The sequence below is a fragment of the Neomonachus schauinslandi genome, chromosome 10, assembly GCF_002201575.2.
Source record: "Neomonachus schauinslandi chromosome 10, ASM220157v2, whole genome shotgun sequence".
Classification (NCBI taxonomy): domain Eukaryota; kingdom Metazoa; phylum Chordata; class Mammalia; order Carnivora; family Phocidae; genus Neomonachus; species Neomonachus schauinslandi.
The window spans coordinates 134,394,058-134,421,188 of NC_058412.1; the positions used below are offsets into that span (position 1 = coordinate 134,394,058).

Consider the following 27,131-nt stretch of genomic DNA (forward strand, 5'->3'; position numbering starts at 1 on the left):
TCTCAGCCATCATTCTTCAAACATTGTCTCTATCCCATTCTTGGTCTTCTCTTTCTGGAGCACTAAAGTAATGTATCTTAGATCTTCTCTTTTATGTGTCTTAACCTCTATTTTCAGTAACTTTGTCTTTCTGTGCTAAAATCTAGATACTTTGTTCAGATCTATCTTTACTAATTTTCTAAACCCCCTGAGTTATTCTTTTTAAAGCTCTATTAAGGTATACTGAATGTAATGCCTATTTAAAGTATACAATTTAATAAGTTTGGGTGTATGTACACACCTGTGAAACCAATAGCAGCATCAAGGTAATGTATCAAAAATCCCTCAAATTTCCATGTGTCCTCCTCCCTCCTGCCATCCCCCAGGTAGCCAATGATGTGCTTTCTGTAACTATACAGTAGTTCCCTTTTTCTAGCATTTTATAGAAATGGAATCACACAATATAGGCTCTTTTTTGCGGCCGGGAGGTCTGGCTTTTTTTTACTCAGCAAGATTATTTTGAGGTTCATCCATGTTGTTGCATCATTCCTTTTTTTTTTTAAAGATTGATTTATTTATTTTAGAGAGTGTGAGAATGGGGGGAGGGGCAGAGAGAGAGGGAGAGAGAGAGAAGCAGACCTCCCAGTGAGTGCGGAGCCCAACACCAGGCTCCATCTCACCACCCTGAGATCATGACTGAGCCAAAATCAAGAGTCACATACTTAACTAACTGAGCCACCCAGGCACCCCAATAATTCATTCCTTTTTATTGCTAAGTACTAGGCCATTGGGTGGATATGTCATAATTTGTTTATACATTTACTTGTTGGTAGACATTAATGGTTTGTTTCAGTTACGGGCTGTTACAAATAAAAACTACTATAAATATCCATACACAAGTCTTTGCATGGATATATACTTTATTTTCTAAAATTCTGAGTTGGTTATTTCTGTTGTTGTTCAAGTATAAGTAACATACAGTGTTATATTAGTTTCAGGGGTCCATACAGGGATTCAACAATTCTATACCTTTCTCAGTGCTCATCAAGATAACTGTGCTCTTCACCCGCTTCACCTATTTCACCCATCCCCCACCCAAAATGAACAAACAGAAGAAAAGAGACAAAGGAACAGACTCTGAAATGTTTGGATATATACTTTAAATTCTCTTGAGCAAATAAGAGTGTGACGTCTGGACTGTGTAGTAGATGCCAGACTGTTTCCCAGAGTGACTGTGTTATTTCATGCCCTTGCTGGCACTGTGTGAAAGTCCCATCTTCTCCACGACCTGCCGGCACTTAGCATGGCCGTTCTTTTTACTTCAGGCATTCTAATAGGTGTGTGGTGCTGTCCCACAAGCTGGAATTTGCATTTCCCTCACAACTAATGATATGAAGCATCTCTTTTTGTGCTTATTTGCCTTTCATGTATCTTCTTTGGTGAAGTATCTGTTTGAATCTTTTGGCCATTATAAAAATGGGTTGTTTTCTTATTATGGAGTTTTGAGAATTCCTTATGCATTCTGGTTTTAAGTCCTCTATCAGATACGTGGTTTGTAAATATTTTCTTCCAGTCTGTGCCTTGTTTTCTAACTCTCTTAACAGGATCTTTTAAAGAGCATATATTTTTAATTTTGGTGAAGTCCAACTATCATTCTTTTCTCTGGATTGTGCTTTTGGCGTCATAACCACAAAATCTTCGCCCAACTCATGGCCACAAAGGTTTCTCTCCTAGGTTTTTTTCGGAAGTTTTATACGCTTAGGTTTAACGTTACAGCCTGTGATCCATTTTCACCTAATTTTTCTGTATTGAGTGATGTAGAGATGAAAGTTCTTATGTTTGCATGTGGACATGTAATTGTGTCCGTACCCTTTGTCCGTCTATTTGTCTCTTTTGATGCAAGCACCACACCATCTTGATTACACAGCCCGACTTTAAGACTTACTATAAAGCTAAAATGTTTAAGACAGAATGGTATTTGCATCAAAGTAGACAAATAGATCAATGGAACAGAACAGATAGTACAGAAATAGGCCACTTGTATTTGGTCAATTGATTTTCACCAAAGGTTCAAAGGAAAGTATAATCTTTTCAACAGATGGTGCTGGACCTGGTAAATTCCTTCACCAGGAAGCTGAGCAATTACAGGGTTTACCTCATTTGTTTCTCTACTCTCAAGGGATCACTGCTTTCATTACTTGATGTCTCCTGTCCTGAAAACCATTGTTTTATATATTTACCTAGTTTTTTCTTTGGGAGAATAAATCCAGTTACTGTTAAACCATCTTGGTCAGGAGAAAAAGTCCCTGGACTATGGCAGTGGCCTCTTAATTGCCCTCCCTTAACTATCCCCCTATTATTTATCGAGCGTTAAATTTGATTGTTAATGTATATTATGCTTTATTTCCAAAAAGTTCCACTTAAATATTTTTCAAATCTGCTTGATCATTTATATAATCTCTTGCTCTTTAGTCTTTTCTTTATTGAATTATGATTGACATACATAAAAGCTGTGCATATTTAATGTATACATCTTGAGTTTGAGGATAAGGATGCACCCATGAAACCATCCTCACATATGATGTCCTAATCTTATCTGTAATTTCTAGAAGCTTCCTCCTTTTTTTTTTATCAGAACACTGACAGAAGATTACCCTCTTAAATTTTTAAGTATACAATACAGCATTGTTAACTATATGCATTGTGGTGTTCAGTAATTCTCTAGGATTCATTCATTTTGCATAAGTGAAACTTTGTACCCTTTAATCAACACCTCCTGATCCCCCTTCCTCTGGTCCCTGTGGCAACCACCATTCTCCTTTCTGTTTTTTTTTTTTTTTTTTTTTTTTAAAGATTTTATTTATTTATTTGAGAGAGAGAGAATGAGAGAGAGCACATGAGAGGGGGGAGGGTCAGAGGGAGAAGCAGACTCCCTGCCGAGCAGGGAGCCCGATGTGGGACTCGATCCAGGGACTCCAGGATCATGACCTGAGCCGAAGGCAGTCGCTTAACCAACTGAGCCACCCAGGCGCCCCTCCATTCTGTTTTTATGAGTTGACTGTGTTCGATTTCTGCTATCATTGGGGTCAGGTAGTCTTTGTTCTGTATCTGGCTTATTCTACTTCCAAGTTCATGTACATTGCAGCAAATGGCAAGATTTCCTTCTTTTTTAAGGCTGAGTAATATTCTGTTGTGTATATACCGTATCTTCTTTATCCATTCATCCATTGATGGACATTTGGGTTGATTCCATATCTTGGCTATTGTAAACAATGCTGCATTGAACATGGGTGTGCAGTTGTCTCTTTGAGATTCTAATTTCAGTTTGTTTGGGTATGTACCCAAGGGTGTGATTGTTGGATCATAGGGTAGCTCTATTTTTAATTTTTTGAGGAACCTCTATACTGTTTTCCATAGTGGACATACCAATATACATTCCCACCAACACAATACAAGGATTCCTTTTTCTCCACATTCTTGTCAATACTTACTATCTTTTATTTTTATTTTTTGATAATAGCTATCCTAACAGATTCATGTGAGGTGATCTTTCATTGTGGTTTTGATGTGCATTTCCCTGATGATCAGTGATATTGAGCACCTTTTCATGTGTCTGTTGGCCATTTCTATGTCTTCTATGGAGAAAGGTTTACTCAGGTCTTTTACCCATTTTTTTAAAGTTGGGGTTTTTGTTTTTGTTTTGTTTTGTTTTTTGCTATTGAGTTACATGAGTTCCTTAGGTATTTTGGGTATTCACCTCTTATCAGATAAATGATTTGCAGGTATTTTCTCTCATTCTGTAGCTTGCCTTTTCATTTTGTTGATAGTTTCCTTCACCGTGCAGAAGCTTTTTAGTTTGATGCGGTCCCAGCTGTTTATTTTTGCTTCTGTTGCCTTTGGTGTCATATCCAAGAAATCACTGCCAAGGCCAATATCGAGAAGCTTTTCCCCTGTGTTTTCTTTTAAGAGTTTTACAGTTTCAGATCTTATGTTTAAGTCTTTAAACCATTTGGATTTGATTTTTGTGTGTGGTATAAAATAAGGGTCCAATTTCACTGTTTTGCATGTGGATATCCAGTTTTCCCAATGTCATTTTCTCATTGCGTATTCTTGCCCCTCTTGTTGAAAATCAGTTTATAATAAATGAGTGGTTTTATTTCTGGCCTCTCTATTGCTCTGTGTTCTGTCCCATTAGTTGATATGTCTATTTTTATGCCAGTGCCATAATATTTTTATTACTATAGTTTTGTAATATATTTTAAAATCAGTAAGTGTGATGCTGCCTGCTCTGTTGTTCTTGCTCAAGATTGCTTTGGTTATTTGGAGTCTCTTGTGGTTTCATATGAATTTTAAGATTGTTTTTTAAAATTTCTGTAATCTTTACTCTTGTTCTCAACCTTTTCTAAAAACACACTTAATATTTTACATCTGATGATGCCAACATAGGAAGTCATGGCACATCTGACTCTATTTTATGTATTATTAGCTCTCACTTGTAGTAACCTATTTCCTTGTTTGTTTTTGGATTTTTGATGGTAAGCTCAGATTTTTGGAACTTTGAGACTTGTGTTGGAGGTGGGTTTCTCCAGTAATGATTTGTTTTGCTTCTGCTAGGTGCCTGAGGGCATGCACTGGGCACTATTTTAAATAAAATTCTTAGTTTTAGGCTTTTTCGTGTCATGTGTATTGTGAATTCAGATTACAAACCCATGAGAAGACTGCCTTATTGTTTTTTTTTTTAAAGATTTTATTTATTTATTTGAGACAGAGAGAATGAGAGAGACAGAGAGCACATGAGAGGGGGGAGGGTCAGAGGGAGAAGCAGGCTCCCTGCCGAGCAGGGAGCCCGATGCAGGACTCGATCCAGGGACTCCAGGATCATGACCTGAGCCGAAGGCAGTCGCTTAACCAACTGAGCCACCCAGGCGCCCTAGACTGCCTTATTGTTATAAAATTAACAGAAGAGACTTTTGCCTCCTTCACTGAGTGATAAGATTGGAGTTTTTGAGTGTCCCCTGGGAAGGTGGTGGGGGTAGGGTGTATTATTTCTAGTTCACCTATATATTGAGGGTCCTTCTGAGGTCTCAGCTTTTGCAGGAGTAGAGGTTCGGTCTCCCACTTGATTTGCACCTAGGGTAGATTCTGGGTTTGAATCCTGCTCCCTGCACCCCACCAGACCATAAAAATGGAAGATCAAGCTCACTTGGTTTGACAAATGCTCTCAAAATGGAAAGCCCTCTTACCTTTTCAGGTTTCAGTTTTCACTTGGTTTTTTATTTTAAATATATCTCACTTTCTAATCAGAACATCAATACATTTATGTAGAAGTATTGAACATTTTTATATTTTAATCTGTATTTTTAGTTGTTTTCAATATAAGGGTGAGTACAGTGGTAGACAACCAGAGTAACTAGTCAACTGTTGGAAATGGACTTTTTTATCATCAAGAAGGTGTATATTTTGATGTTGTCAAGTGGAGCTGCCTTTTCCTTTATGATTATTACTTTTTGGTCTTGTCTAAGAGATCTTTCCTTACTCTCAGTCTCCCAGTGTCACAAACACAAAAACATATTCTCTTATGTTCTGTGTATATTAATGTAAGGAAAGATTTATTTTTACTTTTGTCCATATGGAAAACTATGGACCATGGATCAGATTTGACTTTTGACCTGTTTTTATATGCCCTTGTGAGCTAGACAGGGTTTTTACATTTTTAAAAGGTTATATATATATATATATATATATATATATATATATATATGAAATATGTGGTAGAGATGGTATATGGCCTGTAAAATCTAAAATATTTATTATCTGGACCTTTATACAAAAAGCTTAACTTCCCAGTTATACCTGGAGTTTATTTCTGGGCCCTCCATCTGATTTCATTTGTCTCTTCATTTGTTGCCAACTCCGAATACCACACTGTAATGAAAATGGCTGTTTTCATTGATGAAAGTACATGAGCTAAAGGAGAGGGATTAGAAAATGCAGGATCCATTTTCAGAGTGGAAATGGAAAAATGTAGAAAATTCATACTTGGATGCCTATTTGCCCTGACATTAACTAGAGGCGTGGAGATTCAGAGTGCCCACGGACCACGCCTCTGTGTGCCCAGAGCAAGCGCCGGACCGTGGAATTGGATTTTATTGATTAATTTGTAACTGTGTACAGCGCTGTATGAGGCATGAAACTTGTGACACATGGAACAATGAGTTGTGAAGTCCCAAGTGGATCAGAATGAGCAAGGAAGAGATTGGGGGTCACATGGGAGAAGCCTGCGTGGTAAACCCTAAAATATATGTTAGTCTTTGAAAGTGGGGGAAGGAGGGTAAACCGGGTCCTGGGAATAAAATCTTTCCCTCTAAAGTGGATGTCTGTCTGAGGTATGTGTCTGCTTACTTTGGTCATGACACGGTTTACCAAATGTTCAGTGAGGTAGCATTCTCAGGGATGACGTCACAATCTCTGAGGTGAGGTGGAGACACACATAAGAGAGACGGTGGCTGCCACCACACCTGGCTGAGACATTTGTCACATTCACCAAGGCACTAGAGGCTTTGACCATAGTCCTACATCCTGCTTAGTGGGATACTGAAGGTCTGCATGCCTCCACTTTGCTTCCTTTTGCTTTCTTATTCCCTGTAGGATCAAATGGGAGGAACAGTATAACAGCACATGTCGTTCCCCCCACCCCCCCCACCCCAGAATAAGCATATGTGAAGGGGCCTGACCCTCTCCTTGGATCCACCTTCTTCCCTCAGACTTGGCTGATAAAAGGAGGAGTGAGTGTGTGTGGGGTGGGGAGGGTGCGGCTGGAGTAGGCAGGGTGGCCAGTGGCTTTCTGCCAGCCTCAAAATACAGGACAAAAACTTCACCCTGCCTCCCTTCAAGAGCTGCTCACGAGCTCTAGTTAAAACCAGTGTCTCCTGAGTCCTTGACCTTGGCCAGCCAGTCACTGGTGCTGAAGCTCCTGTGCGGTAAGAAGGCTTTGTTCTGAGCAGTTTTCCATGAGGCCTATCAACAAAAACACTGTGCTGATCTTACGTAAGTGTCGATAACGCAGGCTCTTAAAGGAAGACCTCTGGAGAGATACGGAGAGTGCAGGGGGTCCACTGAGTGTAGGAGTTAAATTTAAAAATCTGGACTTTCAGTGGCAGTTATTAAAAACCCTGTGAACCACTCTACAGGTCAGCTCACAGTGAATTAGACATAAACACGGAAACCTAGATTGATTGTAAAGGTAACCTCCAGTAAAACTACCGTGAGAAAAAGGACGGCTCTGTGGGCCAATGTCACACACAAAGGACACCACGTATTTATAAGGATCCTTGCATTTAAGGGTGTTTGTCAGACATATCTGAGGGAGCGTCTCTGGGGAAGATAGGCCAATGGGACTCAGAGGAGAAGGGAAGCACTTGAATCGTGTGTCTGGGGTCGGGCTCCCCAGAAGCAGAGCCTGAGATGGGCATTCTTGGACAGGTGATTTACAGAGGGAGGGCTCTCAGGAGTGAGGGAAGCAGACCAGGGCACAGAAAGGACTAAGCACAATTTGGCATTGAGTATCCAGTCCTGCCTGATCCCGTGGGAAGGTCTGGAGTGTGAGACGCACCCGAGATTGTCCTGCTCAGAGAGAAAGGGGCTGAGCTGTCACCCCCTGCAATTGTCAGTCAGTGGCTAAGGGCCCTTCCTGGGGGTATGTACAAGTTCCCCCAGGCCTCTTCAGACAGGATGGCTCCCATCAGCCAAGAGCAATCCTCTTGAGAAGGGGATAAATATGAGTCATTAGCATGCAACACCCCAGTATCTGGAACACAACATCCAGCCGGGTGAAGGCAGTTGAGACGGGTCTTCGTGGCATCTGCTAAACTGCAGGAGGCCTTGTTTGGCTGGTGACGGTGACAGACTTTCCTCCCCTGCCACACCCTGTGTGTTCGTGCCCAGAGGAGGATCTTCCAGGAGGGGCTGCATACAGAATGTTCTCAGAGAACCCAGGAGAGGCAGCAACAGACCCTGCCCATGACTCAACAAAACACTGCTTTGAAGGCAAGGCCAGGATCCACTTGGGCTCCCCCAAAGGCAAAAGGGCCCAGATTCCACCTTCCTAAGACCTGAATTCAGGGGCTGGGACTCTCCTACAGTCTCCTAGCGGTTTTCATTGAGTAGAGTCCCTCACTAGGCCATTTTCCAAAAGCAAAACCTCCCAGCAGTTCAAACTGCGCCGTTCTTAACACCTGCAAGCTTGTGGCAGTCACCCACTGACTTGGGGGTAAAGGTGACCCAGCAGCACATAGAGAAGAATTCTCCCCATACCCCCCTCCCCCTTTGTCTCTACACTTTGAAATCACTCTCTGCCCAGGCTCAGCAGGAGCCCTGACTGGTTCAGGGGCTTGTGATTAGCTCCCTACCCTGGCTCAGATAGCTCTTTCAGGAACCTGTGGACTTGACAAGCAGGGACGACTGCTTCAAAGAATAAAGCAGGCACCCCTGGGGAATGACAGCGCCTGCCCCAGGCTGGGGAGGCAGCAGGGCCATGTGAGTGGGGCCTCTCCCAAACACGGACTCCAGAAGAGATGAACACAAAGTCACTTTCTCATTGTTTTGATGCCATAAAAATCAACGCATAAGAGAATAGAGCATTCTGCAGATCTTATTTAAAATTCTGTGAGCAGCCCTGGTGATTAGGGGACTGCAGCTGGAGGCTGGCGGCGGCTCAGACAAATGAGAAAGGAAAATGGCCAAGCAGGTCGCCTCACCTTACCCCCAGGCTGAAGAGCGTCTGGGAGTAGAATTCTTGTAAACTGAGGTTTGTAAAAGAAAGGGCGTCCTTGTGGCTTGACTAGGCAGAGAGAAGCAGTGCAAAGGTCTCTTCAAAGAGCTGACCGCTGGTGGTGGCCTGTCGCAAAATGGTACAGAGCACTGGACCGAGGGTCTAGCTCCACCTGGCTGCACGGTCTAATGTGTCTTAGGGCTCTAGCAGCTGCTCTGTGTCTTGGTTCTTTGGCCACAGCATGGTGGTACTAGAGCAGCTCGCTGGTCTGTCCTCGGAGGCACGTTTGGTTGCATATCCTAGTAAGTGCGTAATTGTTTACTCAGAAATTGTACACACGTTCTACTCTGCTAATGTGTTATGTATATTATAAAGGGCATACAGCAATAGATACAAGAAAGTCTAGAAGAAAGTAAATATAAATATAAGCTCCAGTATTTTCCTTCTCAACTTTGCCATGCCTTCGCACTGGGATGTGAATACTGTTTCGGAGGTTAGACCAGATGATCTGGAAGGTCCTCTCTAGATGGAGAAGACCCCCCCTTTTTTTTTAAAGATTTTATTTATTTATTTATTTATTTATTTATTTGAGAGAGTGAGAGAAAGAGAGAGCACGAGAAGGGGGAGGGTCAGAGGGGAGCCCGACGCGGGACTTGATCCCAGGACTCCAGGATCATGACCTGAGCCAAAGGCAGTCGCTTAACCAACTGAGCCAGCCAGGCACCCGGAGAAGCCCTTTTTTTCAAAGTAGATCCTCTAAGCCTGCAGTGTCCAATACAGTAGCCATTGGCCACATGTAGCTATTTAAACTCATTAAAATGAAATAAAGTAAAACTCAGTTCCTCAGAAACCCTAACTCTGTTTCAAATGCTCAATAGCTGCACATGGTCAGTGCAGATTATAGAACGTTCCTGTCATTGCCGGAAGTTGTATGGGGCAGCATGTTTATAAGTGGCCAGGAGCGTATGATTCAGGATTTCATTACAGCCGCCAGCCTTTAGGGAACATGCAGCACGCGCGAAGTAGCACGGAGAGCCCTTCCTGTGCACCATCTCATGTCGTCCCTCCAGCGGCCTTGCGGGTTAGGTCCCACTATTGTCTCCATGTCCTAGAGGGGAAAAGGAGGATAGGAAGTATGAGGAGTTTCTAGGCTGACCCAAGGGGACTCGGGGGTTTATTGTCTGAGTGTTGCCTTTGTAAACGTGTGTGTGTATGGGCTTCTGGGCACATATTCTCCAGGCAGGTGACTGCATACGTGCTTCTCTGCCCCACAGGTACAAAGGGAGTTTCTTACAGAGCCGCGTCCAGCCGAGAGGGGGTGGACCGCGCAGGCCTCCCAGAGTGCTGAGAAAAGACCGCCACCTACCCCCACTCGAGGGGCTGGGCTCACGCGGGACCTGCAGGCAGCCTTCTTCAGAAATGGCAGGTAATGTTCTTCTTGTAACCAAATCCAAACTGGGCACACCAAGGCACCGGGCCCCTCATAGAGGCTGGGGATGCAGGATGGGCGGGAGCCAGCCATCCTTGCCCTCAGGAGCCTGAAAGTAGGGTGACAAAGGTGGGACATCTATGGGACAGTGTGACCCCAAACTAGTGGGGAGAATACTGGGTGAGAATATGGAGAAGTCAGGACACATCCTTCAGTCCTGGCCACGTGTGCTGGGCCATGTGCTGGGCCCTGCGCCAGGTACAGATTTCCTCCAGGACCTCGGGAACATGAGTCAGAACTCTTGGTGCCTCCACTCTCCCCCATCTTTAAAAAGGAAGTTCACTTGATTCTTTCCACAGGGCCATTGCGAGGCTGCAGTGGGTCAGTGCGGGGCTTGAGAGTCAGTGTTGGAATAGAAAGATGAGCAGTTAGTGCGCGTGGGAGCTGCAGGGAACATTGCTTACATGGAAGGCGTCAGAGGTGCATGCTTTGTCATGCTCAGAAATAAATCAAGGATGAACTAATGCAGAGCGCTTCCTGGAAAAAGGACTATTTTCAGCTGTAATCACTGGGCAACCAGGGCAAATCGCTGTACTTCTCCGGACCTCCATTCTCTCCCTCCGTTTCTTCTCCTCCCCAGCAGCAGTGGGCTCAGCCTTAGCCTCCTTTGCAAGGTGTTGACTGGGAAAAATGAAGAGCATCCGTGGAGAGGCTACAGGGTCCCATCTGGCCAGCGGTGACTGAATTACCATCCTTTTGTGGCTGATTATTGTCTGTTTGGCTCAAGGGCTGACCCTGGGCTGTGTCTGATGGCTGAGGTTTGGGTCCCTGGGGATGGTTGGCTAGGGCACCTCGCCCTCCACCTTTATGTAGCTCCAGTGCCCCCTGCAGGCAGATGGCTCTTCCATGCTCCCCCTCCCCACCCCTCCCCCACCCCCTTCCCTCCCTCCCCCCACTCCTGTAGGCATGGACAGGGATTTGTCTTTTGTTTCTCAGTGAGAATTTAAATCAAGGTAAGTATTTGCTCTGCGGGTTGGCCAGGAAAAGCATTGTTTTTGCTAGGACCCTGGAGGTTTAAGATGGTGTCGGGGAGGCTGGGATGAGATGGAGGGTGGTAGCCTGCAGGCCCCAGGGAGCCCAGCTGATCCTTTCTTCACTTCTGTGGCCCACATCCTCAACTCCATGACTTTCCTTCTTCTCAAATAGATACAGCCAAGGGAACTGCCCAAGGGGTTGCATGGGTGATACCCGCCCCCCAGCAGAACCAACTGGAAAGCTTCCAGTTGTCCCAAATGGCAGAACCTTCCCACCAGCTCTCTCCCCAGTGCCTTAAAGAGGGCTAAATAAGGCTGCTGGAAGCTCACGGCAGCTGCCATGTTTATATTCCTAAGCATTGTGCTGTGCACTGAAGAGGAGAGAAATAATCCTGCTGTGGTACAGGGTGAAGTCCGGACCGGTGGACTATCTCTTCACCCTTTGCTCAATCACAGCAGGTCAGGTGGCTGCCCCCTCGGGATCTGTGTCCCCACAGCGAGGCTGTGGATAAAGGTTTTACCTGCCCAGGGGCTCAGTGTGCGTGTGCAGATGCCAGGAGACCCTACTGCAGATGATAGATGTTGATTGTTACTATCTGTGGAGCTCGATAAGCATACCTGCATAAAGACAGGCAGGTGCTGAGTGCCAAGTGAGTGTGGGGCATGTGGTAATAAGTGTTTCTGTTGTTGGCAGAGGACGAGGTCAGTGTTTGGGGAGGGACCCCTGGGGGAGTTTTCTTGAGCGACATAGGGCTTCGTCTGGATGTGCAGAGGGGGGGAGAATAGAACTGAGGCTTGCTGGATTGGGCAGTGGTGAGGAGGGGCTCAGGGGCAAGAATGCAGACTCTGGAGCAGGCAGCTGGAGCCCAGATGGGCCAGTGTGCACTGGGACCAGTGAGGGACAGGGGACAGCCACTGAAGCCGGTGCCCCACTTGGCCACCACTGGTACTAGTTCCCTGTGGCTGTGGAAGAAATTGCCACAAACTTGGTCGTTTAAAACAACAAAAATTAATTTTCTCATGGTAATGGAGGCCAGTTGTCTCACACTCTCTCCAAAGGCTTTAGGGAAGGAGCCTTCCTGCCACTTCCAGCTTTTGGTGGCTCCAGCCATCCCCTGGCTGGTGGCTGCATCTCTCCAGCTTCTGCCTCCTGCACATGGACTTCTCTGTGTATTTCTGTGAATCAGATCTCCCCCTCTTTTTCCCTTACAAGTATACTTGTCACTGGATTTAGGGTGATCCTAAATCCAGGCTGATCTCATTTTCAGTCTTAATTTAATGACATCTGCAAAGACTCTTTGTCCAGGTACGGCCACAGCCACAGGTTGTGCAAACTAGGACTTGGACATAGCATTTTGGGGGTCACAGTCCAATCACTGTACCACTTTTACAATTTTTCCCCTCTCTGTGAACCAACAGAAGTGACCTAAAAACGTGTTTCTAAGTGAGAAAAGCAGTGGCACACGTGGACATTCAGTGTTTGACGAGGCACATTCTCTGTGCTCTTATTGTGTGCACACAGTTTGGGTAGGAAAGTTCTATTTGAAACCAAACCAATACATAATCATTAAGAGTCACCTGGCCCACCACCAGCAGGACATGTTCCACACTTGCAGCAAGAGTTTACGAGTAGCTTCAACACCAGGATGGGTGTGTTGGGCTAGGGGACCCATTAGCTTCTCTTTAGGGAGAAGCCCAGGGGCAGGTGGGGTAGGGCCCACTTGGGCCCTTGAAGGTATGGCTGTGTGGGATTGTTTCCCCTGGGCCTGTGGTCCAGTTCCCATCTGGTTTGTCCAGCCTTGCCCTCCGACTATGGGGCTGTCAGCCCAAAGCAGGGAGCCCTGGCTCTTCTCTCCTTTCACTCTCCACTGTGCGGCCTTCCGGAAGTGGAAGTGGGTGCCTCTTCCTAATGTGCACAGGTGACCCGTGTGAGCAGAGACCAGGCGGGAAGACCTCTCACCTGTCACTGTCCTTTGCACCCCCTTCTTCCCTTTGAAAGCGTCTCTTGGCCTCAGGGGGGTGGTCCTGCTCCCACCCACATGGATTATGGAGGACATCTGGAGACCCCCTCCATGTTGGGAGAAATCCCACTTCCATCTACTTTGTATCTCAGCAGCAGCCTTTCATACCAAAGCCTCAGAGCAAACTGGGGCACAGTGGATGGTGGATAAAAACAGACCCAAACAAACAAAAAAATCAGAAACACAATCTGAATGTGGAGCTAAGAAAGGAGAGGCTATCCGTAGTTCAAATGCCCCCTGGGATGTGGCCCCACACAGGGGTATTATAATGCCCGAGGAACAGCAGCCCAAGTGGTGACAAATGTCTCTGCTTTCGTGTTTATTATTTGAGAAGCGGATTGAGCCAGAGGCTTGGGTCACTGGTGCCCATTTTCAAAAGGCTCTCTCCCCCGCAATTAGGAAGAACATGGAGGATGTCCATTAAGAGCAGGTGTGAGCCTGCGGGATGTGGGCTAAGCATTGGCCCAGGAAGTATTAATCACCCCTGTCCCTTACTGAAGTGTCAGAGTGGGAATAGGCTGGCTGGTTGGGTAAACCAGCCAGCCCAGGGTGGACAGGTCATGATGGACACCAAGTCGGAGGGTGGTAGAGTGCATTAAAATAAATTCCTCCTGGAAATCAAAGGGGCTCGGGGATTTTATTGCCACTGCTTGCCCATACCAGTATTTCACAGTGGAGTGACAGGCACTCTGAGTGTTGGGTGATTGAAGACAAAGTGCTGTTACTTCAAAGGAACCTAACAATGGGCCTCGGTCACCCACCATCTACAAACAACTTTCTTATATCCTTTGACCTGGCAGGTCCTACATGGAGAGATCAGGGCTGGCTTCTGAGTGAGGGAGCTGACCTCGCCATGGTGTGGTGCGCGGGCCTGTGCATGAGTGTGCCTGTGAAGGCATGCAGCTGTGTATATTTTTTTTGTGAGGGATGTTTGTGGGGGGAGGGCCTGTTTTCCACAGCAGGACAATGATAGAATCATCTATTTTGGGTGACCTGAGGGGCTGTAACTTTGGGGGAACTTGACGAAATGCAACAAAGAAATTGAGAGTGGTCTTTGGGAGGAACTTCCCAATTAAGATAGGGAAATCCTTTGTCCCTGATCCTTAGAAGTCAACTAGAATCAGTAACACCTCTTCAAATAAGTAGGCATGAATGCTTGTGTCTGGGGGCTGAAAGAGGGTATCATAACTGATTCTTTGTCCTCTTCAGTTTTGGTGAATCTTCCTGTCAACAATTTATAAAGATGAGAGGAAGAAGATGTTTCTGAAAAATATTTTTTAAAAGGCTGCTTAATTTCCCTCTTCTTTAAACTATTCTGATAGCTTGGTACTAATCATTGCAGTTAACAGATGGCTTGGCAGTGAAGTCATCTGCAAGCAGAAGGCCAGAGGAGTTAGGAAGGATAAAGACCTAATTTATAAGATTTTAGAGTGATTGGAGTCTTTGAGACTCTCCTGAGAACTGGGTCTGTTTTTAAACCTGAATCCAGTGGTCCATCCCATCCGAGTTTCCAGCGAGGGGGTCGGAGAAGCTGGAAGTCTCTTTTTAAATATCAAGTAGCAATGAATTCCCCATAGCAATGGTGACTATCCGTCGGCAGGAGTGTTGCTATTCTGGAGAACTTCCTTCCTCATTCATGCACTTCAGGATCACGGGGGAGGTATGGTGTTAGGTGGCTTTAATCTCAGAAGTTCAGGGTTCTTCATTGAAGGGATTCATAAGAAGATGCTTTTTAAGATACCAGTCATTGAATATCCCAAGGAGAGCACACATCTACTTGAGGGAAGACCTTGTAATCCAAACTTTCTTTATGGGACACCCCAGTCAGCCATTGCCCGGGGAGGCGATGATTGTCACAGGATGAGAACATTCTCCAATAAACTGACGGCTTATAAATTTAGACCCCTTTTAAACACCACTTTATCTCTGTCTCTCTCTCTCCTTAGCTTTAGCTTTCATTCCTGCCCTTCAGATTAATTTTCACAATATAATGTAAATTGATTGCCAAGTGAAACCACAAATCATGCTCAGGCCATAGAATTTCATGAAGTTGATGGAAGTGACCACTGCGTTGATTGAAACTCATTGACAGAATCTGACTAGGTGACAAATAGATGGAAGAAATCCAAGGGGGCTTATTCCAAGAGAGCAAGGTGCTTATTAGAGAGTTAGGAGAAGCCCCTTGGGAAAATTGAGGAGGCCCTATAATATTGGGGAAGGGGAGTCCCTCTTGATCTTCCTGTGAGAGTAAATGTAAACTGAAGAATAGCTCACAGAACAGCTCTACAATTTTGTGTAAAAATGTACTCTCCCTCCATCAGCACTGGATTAACCTTTGTTGATTTCAACAATTAGCTCACAGTTTGCCATGAAGGCTTATTTTTATTTTATCTTTGTTGGTTTATCAGCTTACTTTCACAGCTTTCGGTTTCAAGATAAATTCTCAGAGTCCTTAATTCCCCACTATTTACTGTGCAATTTTGGTCCCCATGGTGAATGGATTCATTTTAGGTGGCCTTTCCCCAGTGGCAGTGATCTCAGTTAATAAGGGCCCTATTTACCAAGCTGATGGGTCATCTCTGCTTTGTACCCATGCCTCGCATGGTGTCAAGTTCTTAGTAAGCATTTATTGAATGAACAACTGAACGAACAGAAGGAAGTCGCCTTGAAGCTCAGCCCAGTTGAAAGGATGATCAAAATCAACCCCCAAGGCTTCTTTGAGAATGAAGGAAGGGGCAGACAACCGATAGATTTCATTTCTGATTGTATTTTGGAAGGGCATCAACAGAAGAGTCCAGTGGGTGTCTAGTTTAGATGGCAGTGAGCTAAGCAGCATAAAAGAAACCTTATCTTTATTTTTCTTCATAAAAGAAACTTCTTCATCAAAAAGAAACTTCCATCTTCCCCTACCTTTGCTGGACTCAGTTTTGTGGCACCACTGTCTTCAACCTTAAGGATCATCTGTCTGTCTAATGCCACCTCAGGTGTACAGATGGAAGCTCCGGAGAGGTACAGACAGTGACTTTGAACCTGAGGATGCTCACTTTGATGTTTTTTAACCTGGGATCCTCTCTTACACAGTGCTGGGACCAAATCTTGAGTGGGAGATTTGCCAAAGCCAGCACTTTAGTTAAAACAACCTGTGGGCAACATTATCTTTGAAAATTCTATAACTCAGTTACAAGAGTGTGCTTGGTATCTATAGTTCTGAGCAGAAATTCTCATGCACAAGATGTTTAAGGACCACTGAGGTAAAGGAAGGAAAGAAAAGAGGCAGTCTGTCTGTCCCGGCTGTTCTAAGATCAACAACAAACCCTCCCTCTAAGGAGGGGAATGAGGAACTCTCTAGTGTCCTTGCTTTGCCATGCAGTGTACACCATTTGGTTTTAGCATTAAGCCTCTAAAACTGTTATACAACATCTTGATGGAGTGGTTTGTTGTGGTGGGGATTAAGATATTGGAGTTGTGTCCTCTGGGCGGTGTGGAGAGCAGCGTCTCAGAATTCAGGGTGTAGGTGAAATGTGTGGTGGGACCCTGCTGCGGGGGGTGGGTGGGTGTTCTCATCTGGTGCCGGCTTAGGACTTGGGGGCAGTTCTCTGTTTGGCAACTACTCCATGCCAACTTGAACCAGCTGGTGTAGGTCAGCCAAAGACCATCTCTTCTGGTGTAAGGGGAAGTTCGCCACCAGCCCTTTTCACGACAATGGTTTCTTTACTTCCCGAGCTGGGGTCTTATTTAAGAGAAGTTTCACAGGTGCGTGTGCGCACGTGTGCATGCACGTGTGTGCAGACATGTGTGCACGTGCTTGCACTCGGAGGTCATTTTTCCATTAGAAAAAGCAATCGAGAAACCCACACATCCATATAAAGTGGATGACACCACCTGAGCGAAAGCAGCTACTGATTCTCTTTTGTTATGGTTACCCAGTTCCTGATGCCTTTCTCCTGATGAGGTCACTGCTCTGAAATGAATACTTTTCTTTTCAGAATGGGGGGCACAGTGGAGATGAACACATCATTGAATTCTGTTTGCATTTCAAGTGGGACTTTCTAGTCTCTGGGAGCTTAAAACCCATGAGCATGCAGCCCTATTACTGGTTTCCTAATACCACAGTTATTGACCCTGGGCTGCAAAAAAGAATCTCATAATTAGGTTTGCCCTGTTTTCATGTTTATATGCACATCCCTTTCTCTCTAGCCGATGACATATCAGTTTTTATTTTTTTATTATTAAAATCTTTTGTGTTAAAAGGACCTGCTCCATTAACTGAGACCTCTTCTATTTACTCTGATGCTGGGATACATTAAAACATTCCGTGGTATAAAGAGTGCTCTTACATATTTCCTTAGAAATGCATTTTGCAGAACTGAATGGGGAACATCGATGTGGTTGAGGTTAATTATTCGGGTTTTGCTGGGCACGTTGGCAGTCGTGCCACTTCTGCTGGTACACAGACTAAAATTGGGACACTGAAGAGGGGCCGAGCATGGCTCTGTGCCTGGATGACACATCTGAAGTCATATTGATTGAGGGGGATGTTTTATTGAGCCATAAGAACTATACCGTGTTTCTGGTTTTGCAATCTCCTGCAGCTGGCATGGCTTCAAACCATAAACACGGAGGAGTTTGGGGCTATGTTTCACAGTGAGATTTTAGAAACTCTCCCAGTAAGCTAGTGATAAGGGACTCTTCATGTCCTTTGCAACTGGAGAAACGAAGACCCAGACAGGCATCAGTAACTTGCCCGGGGCCGCCCGCGTGATAAAGCTGGTGGTCAGCAGTGTTCCCTACATTCACATGGTTCACGTGCCGCCTCTAGAAATGTTGCGTCTGCATGTCGCCTGTGTGAATGTTTGCTCATGTTATCCTTTAAACTCACTCGCCAAAAACACAAATACATTTATTTTAAGGAGAAGCTGTTTCTCCCCACTGAAAATGGAAAGCCAACATCATGTGCCATTAAGAGAGTGCCACAGGATAAAAACACTCTAATGTTCTATGGTAAATAAATTCTAGCTCCAGTCTGCTGTGGGCAGAAGGCCAGGAGACCTAGGAAGGCCCCCTCTGCTGGAAAGAGAGTGTGAAGTCTTGAGGGGCATTAGAGTTCCATTAGCACCCAGTTGCGACTTTCTTCTTTCCTTGATTAGAGGGATTCCAAGGGCACTGCTCTCTCACTGTGTGATGCAGTTTTATTTAACTCTAAGCTGTGAATCCCCTCTCCCTAGGACTTTGCTGGCTGCCACACCCTTTTCTTGATAAAAGGAAAGACCTCCGTCGGCTTGTGTTGCCCTAATCTAGTGTTTTCTTAACTTTTATAAGGCCTTGACCTGTATAGATTTAAACTCTGTGTTCACCAGAGTTGGCTGCAGAGGCTATGGGATGACCTTCTGCACAGACCCTCCTTGAAGCCCCTACCTTCTCTGCCTCCTTGGGGGTGGGAGGCAGGGGCTGCCTGGGGCCTCCCAGGCAGCTTCCAACTCTGCATTTCTGAGATTCCCAGACAGCCTCCCAGAAGCTGCCCTGGCGCTGTCTGCTGAGCAAGGGGGTGGTGAGAAAGGCCTGGGAGCCCAGGTACCATGAGAGGACGTGGGAGAGGCTGGGTGCCCTTTCGGGCTTTGCGGACATTCGGGTGGGGGTTGATCTTGCTTCTGAGGAAGATGGGGACCCGCTGAAGGATTTGGGTGCAGAGAGGAGGGCAGCGGGGAGACCGTTCACTGGAGGCGTTAAAAAGATCACTAAAGGCGCAGAGTGGAGCAAGGATTGTGGTAGATGGGGTGGACCCCAGGAGACTGATTGGAAGGCCCTGGAGACAGGCTGGGCACATTTGTGTTTAAAAAGATCTTGGGAAAGTTGATGCTCCACCTAGAGGTATAAAATAGTGAATTATTAATTTTTAATTATGTGTGTGAGCATGAATGATACTTCCTTTAATGCATCAAAGTACAGTAGATAAGGCTAATGTTTGCTTTGACCACCTCCCCCCCATTCCCAGTACCCCCTCAGATGAAACTGCTGTTTGGAGTGCATCTGCCAGATGGTTATCTGTGCACGTGCGTGCATGTGTGCTTAATGCAACGGCCACACGTACGTCTCATTGTGCAACTTGCTGCTTGTTTTACTCAACCACATTTCATAGTTTTCCATACCGTTAATAAATACACAGAGCCCTATGTCAACCTTGCAGATAGGGACAGAGCCTCTCTGGGTGGAAGTGCTCTGAGTTATGGAGCCATGCTAACCGGGGGGGCTGGCATTGCTAGCCTTACCTGCTGTATCCCGCTCCTGGGACCTGCTGTTCAAACTCCTTGACCTGAGCAGGGGATTTCTCTAGGTTTCTGGGTGTTGTGTTGCACATTTCTGATCGATCTCTCCAGATTGCTTCCCCATTTACATTCCCAGCTGTAGCATTTTAGAGTACATCTTCTTTTCCTTGATATTCTCCAACTTCAAAAAAAAGTCCCTCTGATGGGTAAAAGATGCTACCTCCGGCGCCCGTGGACAGTGTGGCCTTCCCACCCCACCCAGCAACTCACTGGGGGGCCACTGCCCAGATGGGTCATGTGGAAGGCTGGCCTTATCCAGTGGGGGAAAAACATGGAGGGATGACAAGACTGTTTTTGTTTTTGTTTTGTTTTGTTTTAAATCACAGAGAAGTGAGTTTCTCTTGACCAAACTTTAAGTCTACTGGGTACGATTTGATGTTCTCTCCCAATATTAATAGATTTGTTCCTCAGTCAAGGCACGACGTCTCAGTCTGCTCTGAGAGAGCTCTGTCACTGCAAAGGACACAAAGCCACGCAGGACTTCCTCTGTGCCTAGCCAATTCATTAGACCCGGTTAGCAATTTGCAGAAGAGATTAATTGATTTGCAGGCTGCTGAGCCCTGAGTGTTATACTCAGCTACCTCCCAGAAAGCTCAGGCCGCCCGGGAGCTCAAGAGAGCAAACAGTAATATGTGAGGGCTTTAGTGAGGGGCCGAGCAGCGTCTTTGCTCTGCATTATAAACAGAAGGCAGAGATGGATTTCTCAGTCCTTTCTGGTTTAGTGTGGGATTTGGGGCCACAGTCCAGACTCCCAGGATAAAATGAGAAGGCTCACAGAACTGCGTCTGCCAATGTGATAGCGATGTTTCTCTTTGCAAGCTTTTATTATCCCCAAACAGACACCCTGGCTGTCTTATTCTGAAATGTTGCCACTGGAGGTGGAGCTCTACACTCTGCATGCGGTGCTCGGAAGGACTCTGGGTGTAGGGAAAAGGGACTCCATTGAAACTGGCCTGAGCAAAAACCTTCATTATCTCATGTAAGACAATGGCTGCAGGCTTGGCCGGGTCCAGAGGTATGGGTGATGGCATCAGGACGTCGTTTCTCTCCATCACTTGGCCCCTCTTACCTTTTGGTCCTCAGCTCCCCTGGGAGCTGCCCAGCCTGTCCACACTTTGCCTGACTCCTAGCCCAAGTCCCCATACTGAATTTTGCTGGCCTGGCTGGGGCCGTGTCTCTCTCCTGAGCTAATCACTGGGGATTTGAGAGGCCAGGTCTGGATCACGTACCTGACCTTGTACGGAGGGACGGGCAGGGGCCTCCTTTGCCACAGCAGTTAAGGGTCAAGGAGAGCTGGTCTCCCCAAAGAAGAGGGGGCACGGCAGGTAAACTGTACAGATGTCCAGATGATCTCTTAATCATGGTTTAATGCAGTTCAGCATATGCTTGTGAGCAGTTGAGTCCCCTTATGCCCCTTGAGGGGGGAGGGGGCAGGTGACGTGTGCCCTCTTCTCAAGATGCTTGGGGACTGTGTGGTGGACGGAGACACCTTTGTGGCACAGCCTGAGGTTCACATGCAATTACTGGGGCCTGCTCTGTGCCAGGCAGTGTGTGGGAGCAGGAAGAGAGGCGAATAAGAACATGACGCGGCCCTTGTCCTTAGGGAGAGCCCAGTCTGGCAGAGGGAGCCGGCACAGACTGGTAAACAAGTCATTACAAATGCAATGCGGTAAGCTCGCTGATATGATTAAGCTTCCAAATGAGGGACTCTGACAAGGCCGGCTGGAGCGAGAAGGGAGAGTAGGCTAGCATAAACAGGAACATAATGAGGAGGGGCCGCCACGCTTCCGACACCCATCCCGAAGGCCCCTCCATCCGGGCCCCCACCGCAGAGGGGAGGGATGGCAACACACGGCCGACTCAAAGGCTGGCACTCTCTATCATCCCTCTTTTCCTCCTTGGATCATAAAGAAATTTTGCCATATACACTAAACTGCTGGAAATGGAGGCGCACAGCACTTAACTACTATTTACTTATTTATCTAAAATGCTAAGTGTTTCCCTCGGCAGTTACTAATAGATTCCTGTAGGAACGGAGTGACACGTTCTGAATTCTGATTTCTGCGCCAATGGAAGGTGAGAAGGCAAAAGTGGCTCATGCACTCATGGTTGGTTGGTTCAGTCAGGGAGGTGGGAGGGCAGGATGATATAGTCATTTAAGGAGAGGTTGAAATATGGGGTATTCGAAAGATAAATGTGTGTTTATATTGAGAGTTTGAGAGAGAGAGAGAGAGAAACATACCTTCAGTCCCAAACCTGAAATGGAAACTGTTCTGCTTTTGAAGGAACTTCTGAAAACCATTCTCAACCTTGAGTTGGAAGAGTCCCTTCTTAGCAGATCCCACAAAAAGAGTCTGAGTCTTGTTCTAGAATTTTCTATGTGAAGTGCTGAAGCCAGTAGCCAAATGGAGTCAGAGGATGAGGCAGAATGAGAAGTGATGATCTCTGGCATGGTGTTCAACAGACCTCCAAATGGGGTACAAAATTATCAAGGATTCAGAGCTCACCTTGTTGGGTCTTTCCCTTCCCACTTCCACGTCATACCTGCTTTTCAGGAGGGGTGGGTTTTGGAGACCGGTGATCCTTTAGGATTAATTCTAACTAAGGTGTTAGTGGCAAATTGAGGCACCAATGGTGAACCTAGAGGAGGAATAATCCTAAGTGATATGTAGAGTAACATTAAAATACATCAATCTTAATGAGAAGGTAATTCTCTTCTTAATTCCCAAGTCTCTTGATTACATCATGGAGAAAGTCTTGTTTTGATGCTACTACTTAATACTTGCCTAACCAACTCTTTACTAATCTCCCCTTTAAACAGAGAGAGGTTAGGTTTCAGATCTAGCTAGAATTTGAGAACACAGTTCTGTTTTTATTTTATTTATATTTTATTTATACTTACAGGTACCCTTTTATGCCAGACATCTCCTCTTACCCAGCTGCCTTGTACAAAAGACCTTAGAAAGCCAATAATCCCAATACCCTCTTCTTAGCCTTTTTTAGACCAAGACTGGTACAGGGGAAGAGATTTTGGTTTTGGATTCAGAAGAATTTGTTTGAGTCCTGACTTTTCCTCTTACTGCCTTCTTGGGCAAGGGTCATCCCTCCTCTTTGCTTCAGATCCTCATCTGTAAAATGGGGGTGTAGATAGATCTCAGAGGTGTTCACCAGTACTGATTCATTTCACCTGACCCTTGAAAACCCCATGAACCTGGTCTGGGAATCTGCCCACGGGGCTGTTGAGAGGCTCAAACTCTATGTGATGGTGAGTAGAAGGGTGCTTTGTCAACCATAAAGGACTTTGTAGGTATGGTGGCTACCATGACCGACAGTGGGGGGCTGTGTGCTAAATTTCCACCCCAGATCTGGAGAAGACCTCTACAAGTCACATGAGTCAGTGAATGGTGAATTTCATTGGTATTGGGGAGATATTTGGGGGCACTTTATGCCACAAGGTGCTCCCTCCTGCCCCAGGTGAGACCCTTTGAAGGTAGAAAAGCAAGAAGGATCAGAAAAACCCTCTGTGCCCCAGCCCTACCCCATCTCCCTGGCAACCCCCAGCTCTGCTTAGGGGTGCCGCCTCCTTCCGAAGAAGTGCATCCACACTGGCCTTCACCCCAACATTGGATGCTGGCAGGGAGCACAGGAAATCTGCTCCAGCAACAAGCATTGCTTTCTGCCTGAGCATTTGGAGAGTTTCCTCCAAGTGTTTTTCCTCATCTTATTTTCAGTATGGCCCCTTGGGGTCAGGAGGGGGGCGTTGTGGCTGTTCTCCATCCCAATTAGGAGTCCTGCCCAAGTTCAGACATCGAGGACAAGAAATACAAGTTTAGCTCCAAGGTTTTTCCTTTGCTAAAACTCTAAAAATTTTGGCTTCTTTATTTCCATAAACTTCCAGAGACGTGAAAAAGTAATTGTTGTACCCCTCCACATAGACATTAGTGATCATTTTCAGTCATTGTCAGCTCTCCCTTTTCTGCTACAAGGCACCTGGCGTGCCAGGAATGGACAAAAGCCATTTTTCTAAGTACTTGCATTTGAAATTATTAAGTGTTCATTAAGCACCCCTGGGTGCAAAGCACTCTCGGAGATGTTTGTTTCTCAATTTTCTATAATTTCCTTATTTTTTTCCCCCAGCTAAAGGCAGATTGAAAAATGAACTCAGAGCATTTGAGTCTCTGAATCATAGATAATGTGCGACGCCCCCTCCCTTAACTGCTCTGTTTTCCTTCTGCCTCCTCTTGTCTCCTTTGATTTCTTATGAATCCGATAAAGTTCTTATTCTTTTTAACCCCTACTCGGGGACTGGAACTTTTGCTTTATTCCTGACTACCTGCCAGGAAGAAACGAGTGCAAAAGCCCCAACCAGCCCTTGCCCTGGATTGCGGGCGAGAGCAGTGGAAAAATCAGGAAGGCGGCACCAGCAGCCTTGGATGGGCAGTCTGGGCTGCAGGGGCTCGTGGCGGTCTGAGCCCTGGTGCAGGATGAGCTCAGCTAGTCTCCTGCCTCTGCTCCCCCCCTACCCCCCCTCCTCACTGATTGGTATTAGAGGGCGGGGGGCCCCACATCTCTCCGTGGACCCTTCTAGAAGGAACAAGAAAGCCCAAAGCCCCCCTCCTGTCCGCCCTCTCAGGCTCCGTGATTCGGGTTCTCACATGAGCAGAGAGAAAGGCTCTGTTTTTTCTTTTTCTTTCTTTTTTTTTCTTTTGACGACAACCTCATATAACCTCCAAAGTTACCCATGAATTTACCAAAACTTTTTATGAAACTATTTTAACCTCTGGTGGGGGTTAAAAAACAAGCTCTGCGAATTTATTACCCGGAAGAAGCGAAGCACGACTTTTTATTTGATGTGAAACCGTCTTCCAAACTTCAAGGGAGCCCCCTAGCGCTGGTCTGCGAGGAACAGGCAGGCACAGCAAAGGTTTGCAGCTCTGCTTCTGCCCCGGCACCCAGCGCCCGATGGCACCCAGGTGCAGGTCTGGACGTGGACCAGACTTCGCTTCACTGGGGGGCCTGGGCACACGGAGGGCTGCTCTGAATACCAGGGGGCCCCTTACCACAATTTGTCTCATGCTCTTAGGAGTTTAGGTGGCTCAACTAACGTGCAAGGCTGCAGCCAGAAAAAGGGAGAGGGGGGTTTAGAGACAGGAAGCCCTGGTGCTTCTGGAAACAGGTTGGACCCCTGCTGGAGAAAGACTCCTGCCATTGTCAGAGCAGGAAGACCCCCGTTCTTCTATGTGGTTCTGTGTGTGCAAGAACAAAAATGATTGCCAGAGGAGAGGAAGCAGAAGCCCCAGCTGAGAATGGGAGGGTTAGAGAGGGGAGGAAAGGGAGAGCATGAGAAGATGGGGGTAAGGACCACACTGGGCACTCAAGCACCGAAAGGTCCTATTCAGGGCTCAAGGACCATCCTGAGGCATGTGATGCAGAATCCAGGATTCTGCTGTGAGCTCAAGCTCCCTGTCTTTGTATACTGAGCAGGACCTCCAAAGTTTTCTGTGCCAAGTAGGAGACGTTTCTATCCTTCCCAACTAGGAAACACACCAGCTCTCTTTCAGAGTTGGCCGTGTTTTTAAAAAGCACATGCAATAATGTTAAAAGCAAACCTTCTAAAACAAGAGATGCAGGAGAGGAGAGAGGCTGCAGCTGCCTGCCTAGCAGGGGCCACAGTGCCAGAGCAATCAGGAGGGCAACCTAGGGGCGGGGGTGGAGACGCCCTTGGTCACATCTGGTGGCCACTGCCCCCCTGCCCCCCCCCCCCCCCCCGGTGTTGTCTGCTTTCTGGAATGGGTCTTAGCTCCTCCATATCTCAGTTTACCCATCCATAACATGAAGCTCAGAATAACAGTAACTGTTTGCTGTTGAGTTACCATTTATATCATATATATAATTTAAAATTTAATAATTATGATTTATAATTTAATCATATAATTTAAAATGGAGCTGTATGGTGAGCATGCCAGCTCAATATTACTAATCTATCTTCACAGAGAAGCCAGAGACACAGAATTTTCCATTAAAGAAAATCTCCCAATTTTTACATGGTGGTAATGAATTCACATTCAAACACATGGGCATGCTGGTTTGGACGCCACATGTCCTCAGGTAGTTTGAGACCTTTACCATACAGGCTGCCAGGAGGAACAGGGAGAGTGGGGAGGAAAGGAGGGGAGGCTGGCTTCCATCTACCGCTCTGGGCATCCAGGACCCTTGAACCAAATGCTGAACCCAGTGTGGTCACACTTCTATTGGGGTGAATGGATTTTGAGGAAGTGGGCCCACTCCACTCCCCCGGGGAGAATATGGAGGGCACCCACTGTGAGTACAAGAGCATAAGGAAATCTTCAGGAGCCACTATGGAAATGCGATGGTATGACCTCGTCCTCGTCCCTGGAGACTCTACTCCCTCCTGACAGGTGCATGCTTTTTGCCAGCCCACACACCTTGGTGCTTCAAGGCTCCTCTTGGCTTCCGTCAGTGGTATCTCTTCCCAGGCCGGCTTCCCTAAGTTCCATGGGGCAACACTGTCCTCCACCTTGAGAGAACACGGGGGCCGCCCCTTCTGCCTGCAGTCCCTTCTGGGTTTCTTTTGTCCCTTCCTGATTCTTTATTGCCCATCCACTCTTGCTGCCCTGTCGTTGTGATAAGTCTTGCTGCTCTTGTACCTGGCCTGGCCCTGGCAGAGGCAGCTCCCTTCACTCGGGCGTCCACGCGCTCGTGGCTGTTTACTGAGCATCTACTGTGCATCCAACATCGTTTCCCGAAGGGCCGATCAAGCACACTTCACTGCGTTCCCACAGTCTCCTAAAGCGTTGAGACTTGCAAGCTTTTCCAAGTTGAATAGAGGAAACAACAGAAATTGCATGCTCTGGTGATTCCAAAGAGCATTCTAGTGAGCACTACTGAGAACCAAGGACACGCATTCTCATTTATCTTCATTCAACTGGATTAAATGTAATACATTATTGATTTTTAAAAATCCACACATTAGTGGTTCAAAAGAAATCAGTTTTGTATGTTTTAATATGAAAACAATTATTTTCCTTTTAAAACTGCTTCCTGTGTCTGCAGGGCTCCCCACCCTTTCCACTCTGTAGACCACTGCTTTGCGCTGCTGGGGGGCGGGGGGGCATGTATTTCCACTTATTAATCTTGATCCGCTTTGCCTTTTAAAGTCTGTGTTGTCTTTAATTTCAACTAATTTGGATTCATTTAAGTAACATTTCATTCTAGATCAATGCATAAATAGTTTTTTTAATTTATTTTTTTATTTTTTTTTTAAGATTTTATTTATTTATTTGGCAGAGAGAGACACAGCGAGAGAGGGAACACAAGCAAGGGGAGTGGGAGAGGGAGAAGCAGATTCCCCGCTGAGCCAGGAGCCCGATGTGGGGCTCGATCCCAGGACCCTGGGATCATGACCTGAGCCGAAGGCAGATGCTTAACCATCTGGGCCACCCAGGCGCCCCTAAATAGTTTTTTTTTAAATTAAGAAATGGGGAACGTTTTAAGTGAATTCTAAGTAATTTCTGCATTAATGCTAAGAAAACCTGCTTAGCCTGGTTTTCTCTA

The 27,131-nt window shown here is 46.1% G+C and overlaps 1 protein-coding gene across 1 annotated transcript in view; it reads left to right on the forward strand.

The window, feature by feature from the left end:
* ZNF831 (zinc finger protein 831) overlaps nucleotides 1-27,131 on the forward strand; it is a 66,625-nt gene that overhangs the window by 11,245 nt on the left and 28,249 nt on the right. Inside the window, exon 3 of the mRNA XM_021677841.1 lies at nucleotides 10,024-10,175. Within this exon, the coding sequence (XP_021533516.1) occupies nucleotides 10,024-10,175 (152 nt within the window). The remainder of the gene's footprint in view (nucleotides 1-10,023; nucleotides 10,176-27,131) is intronic.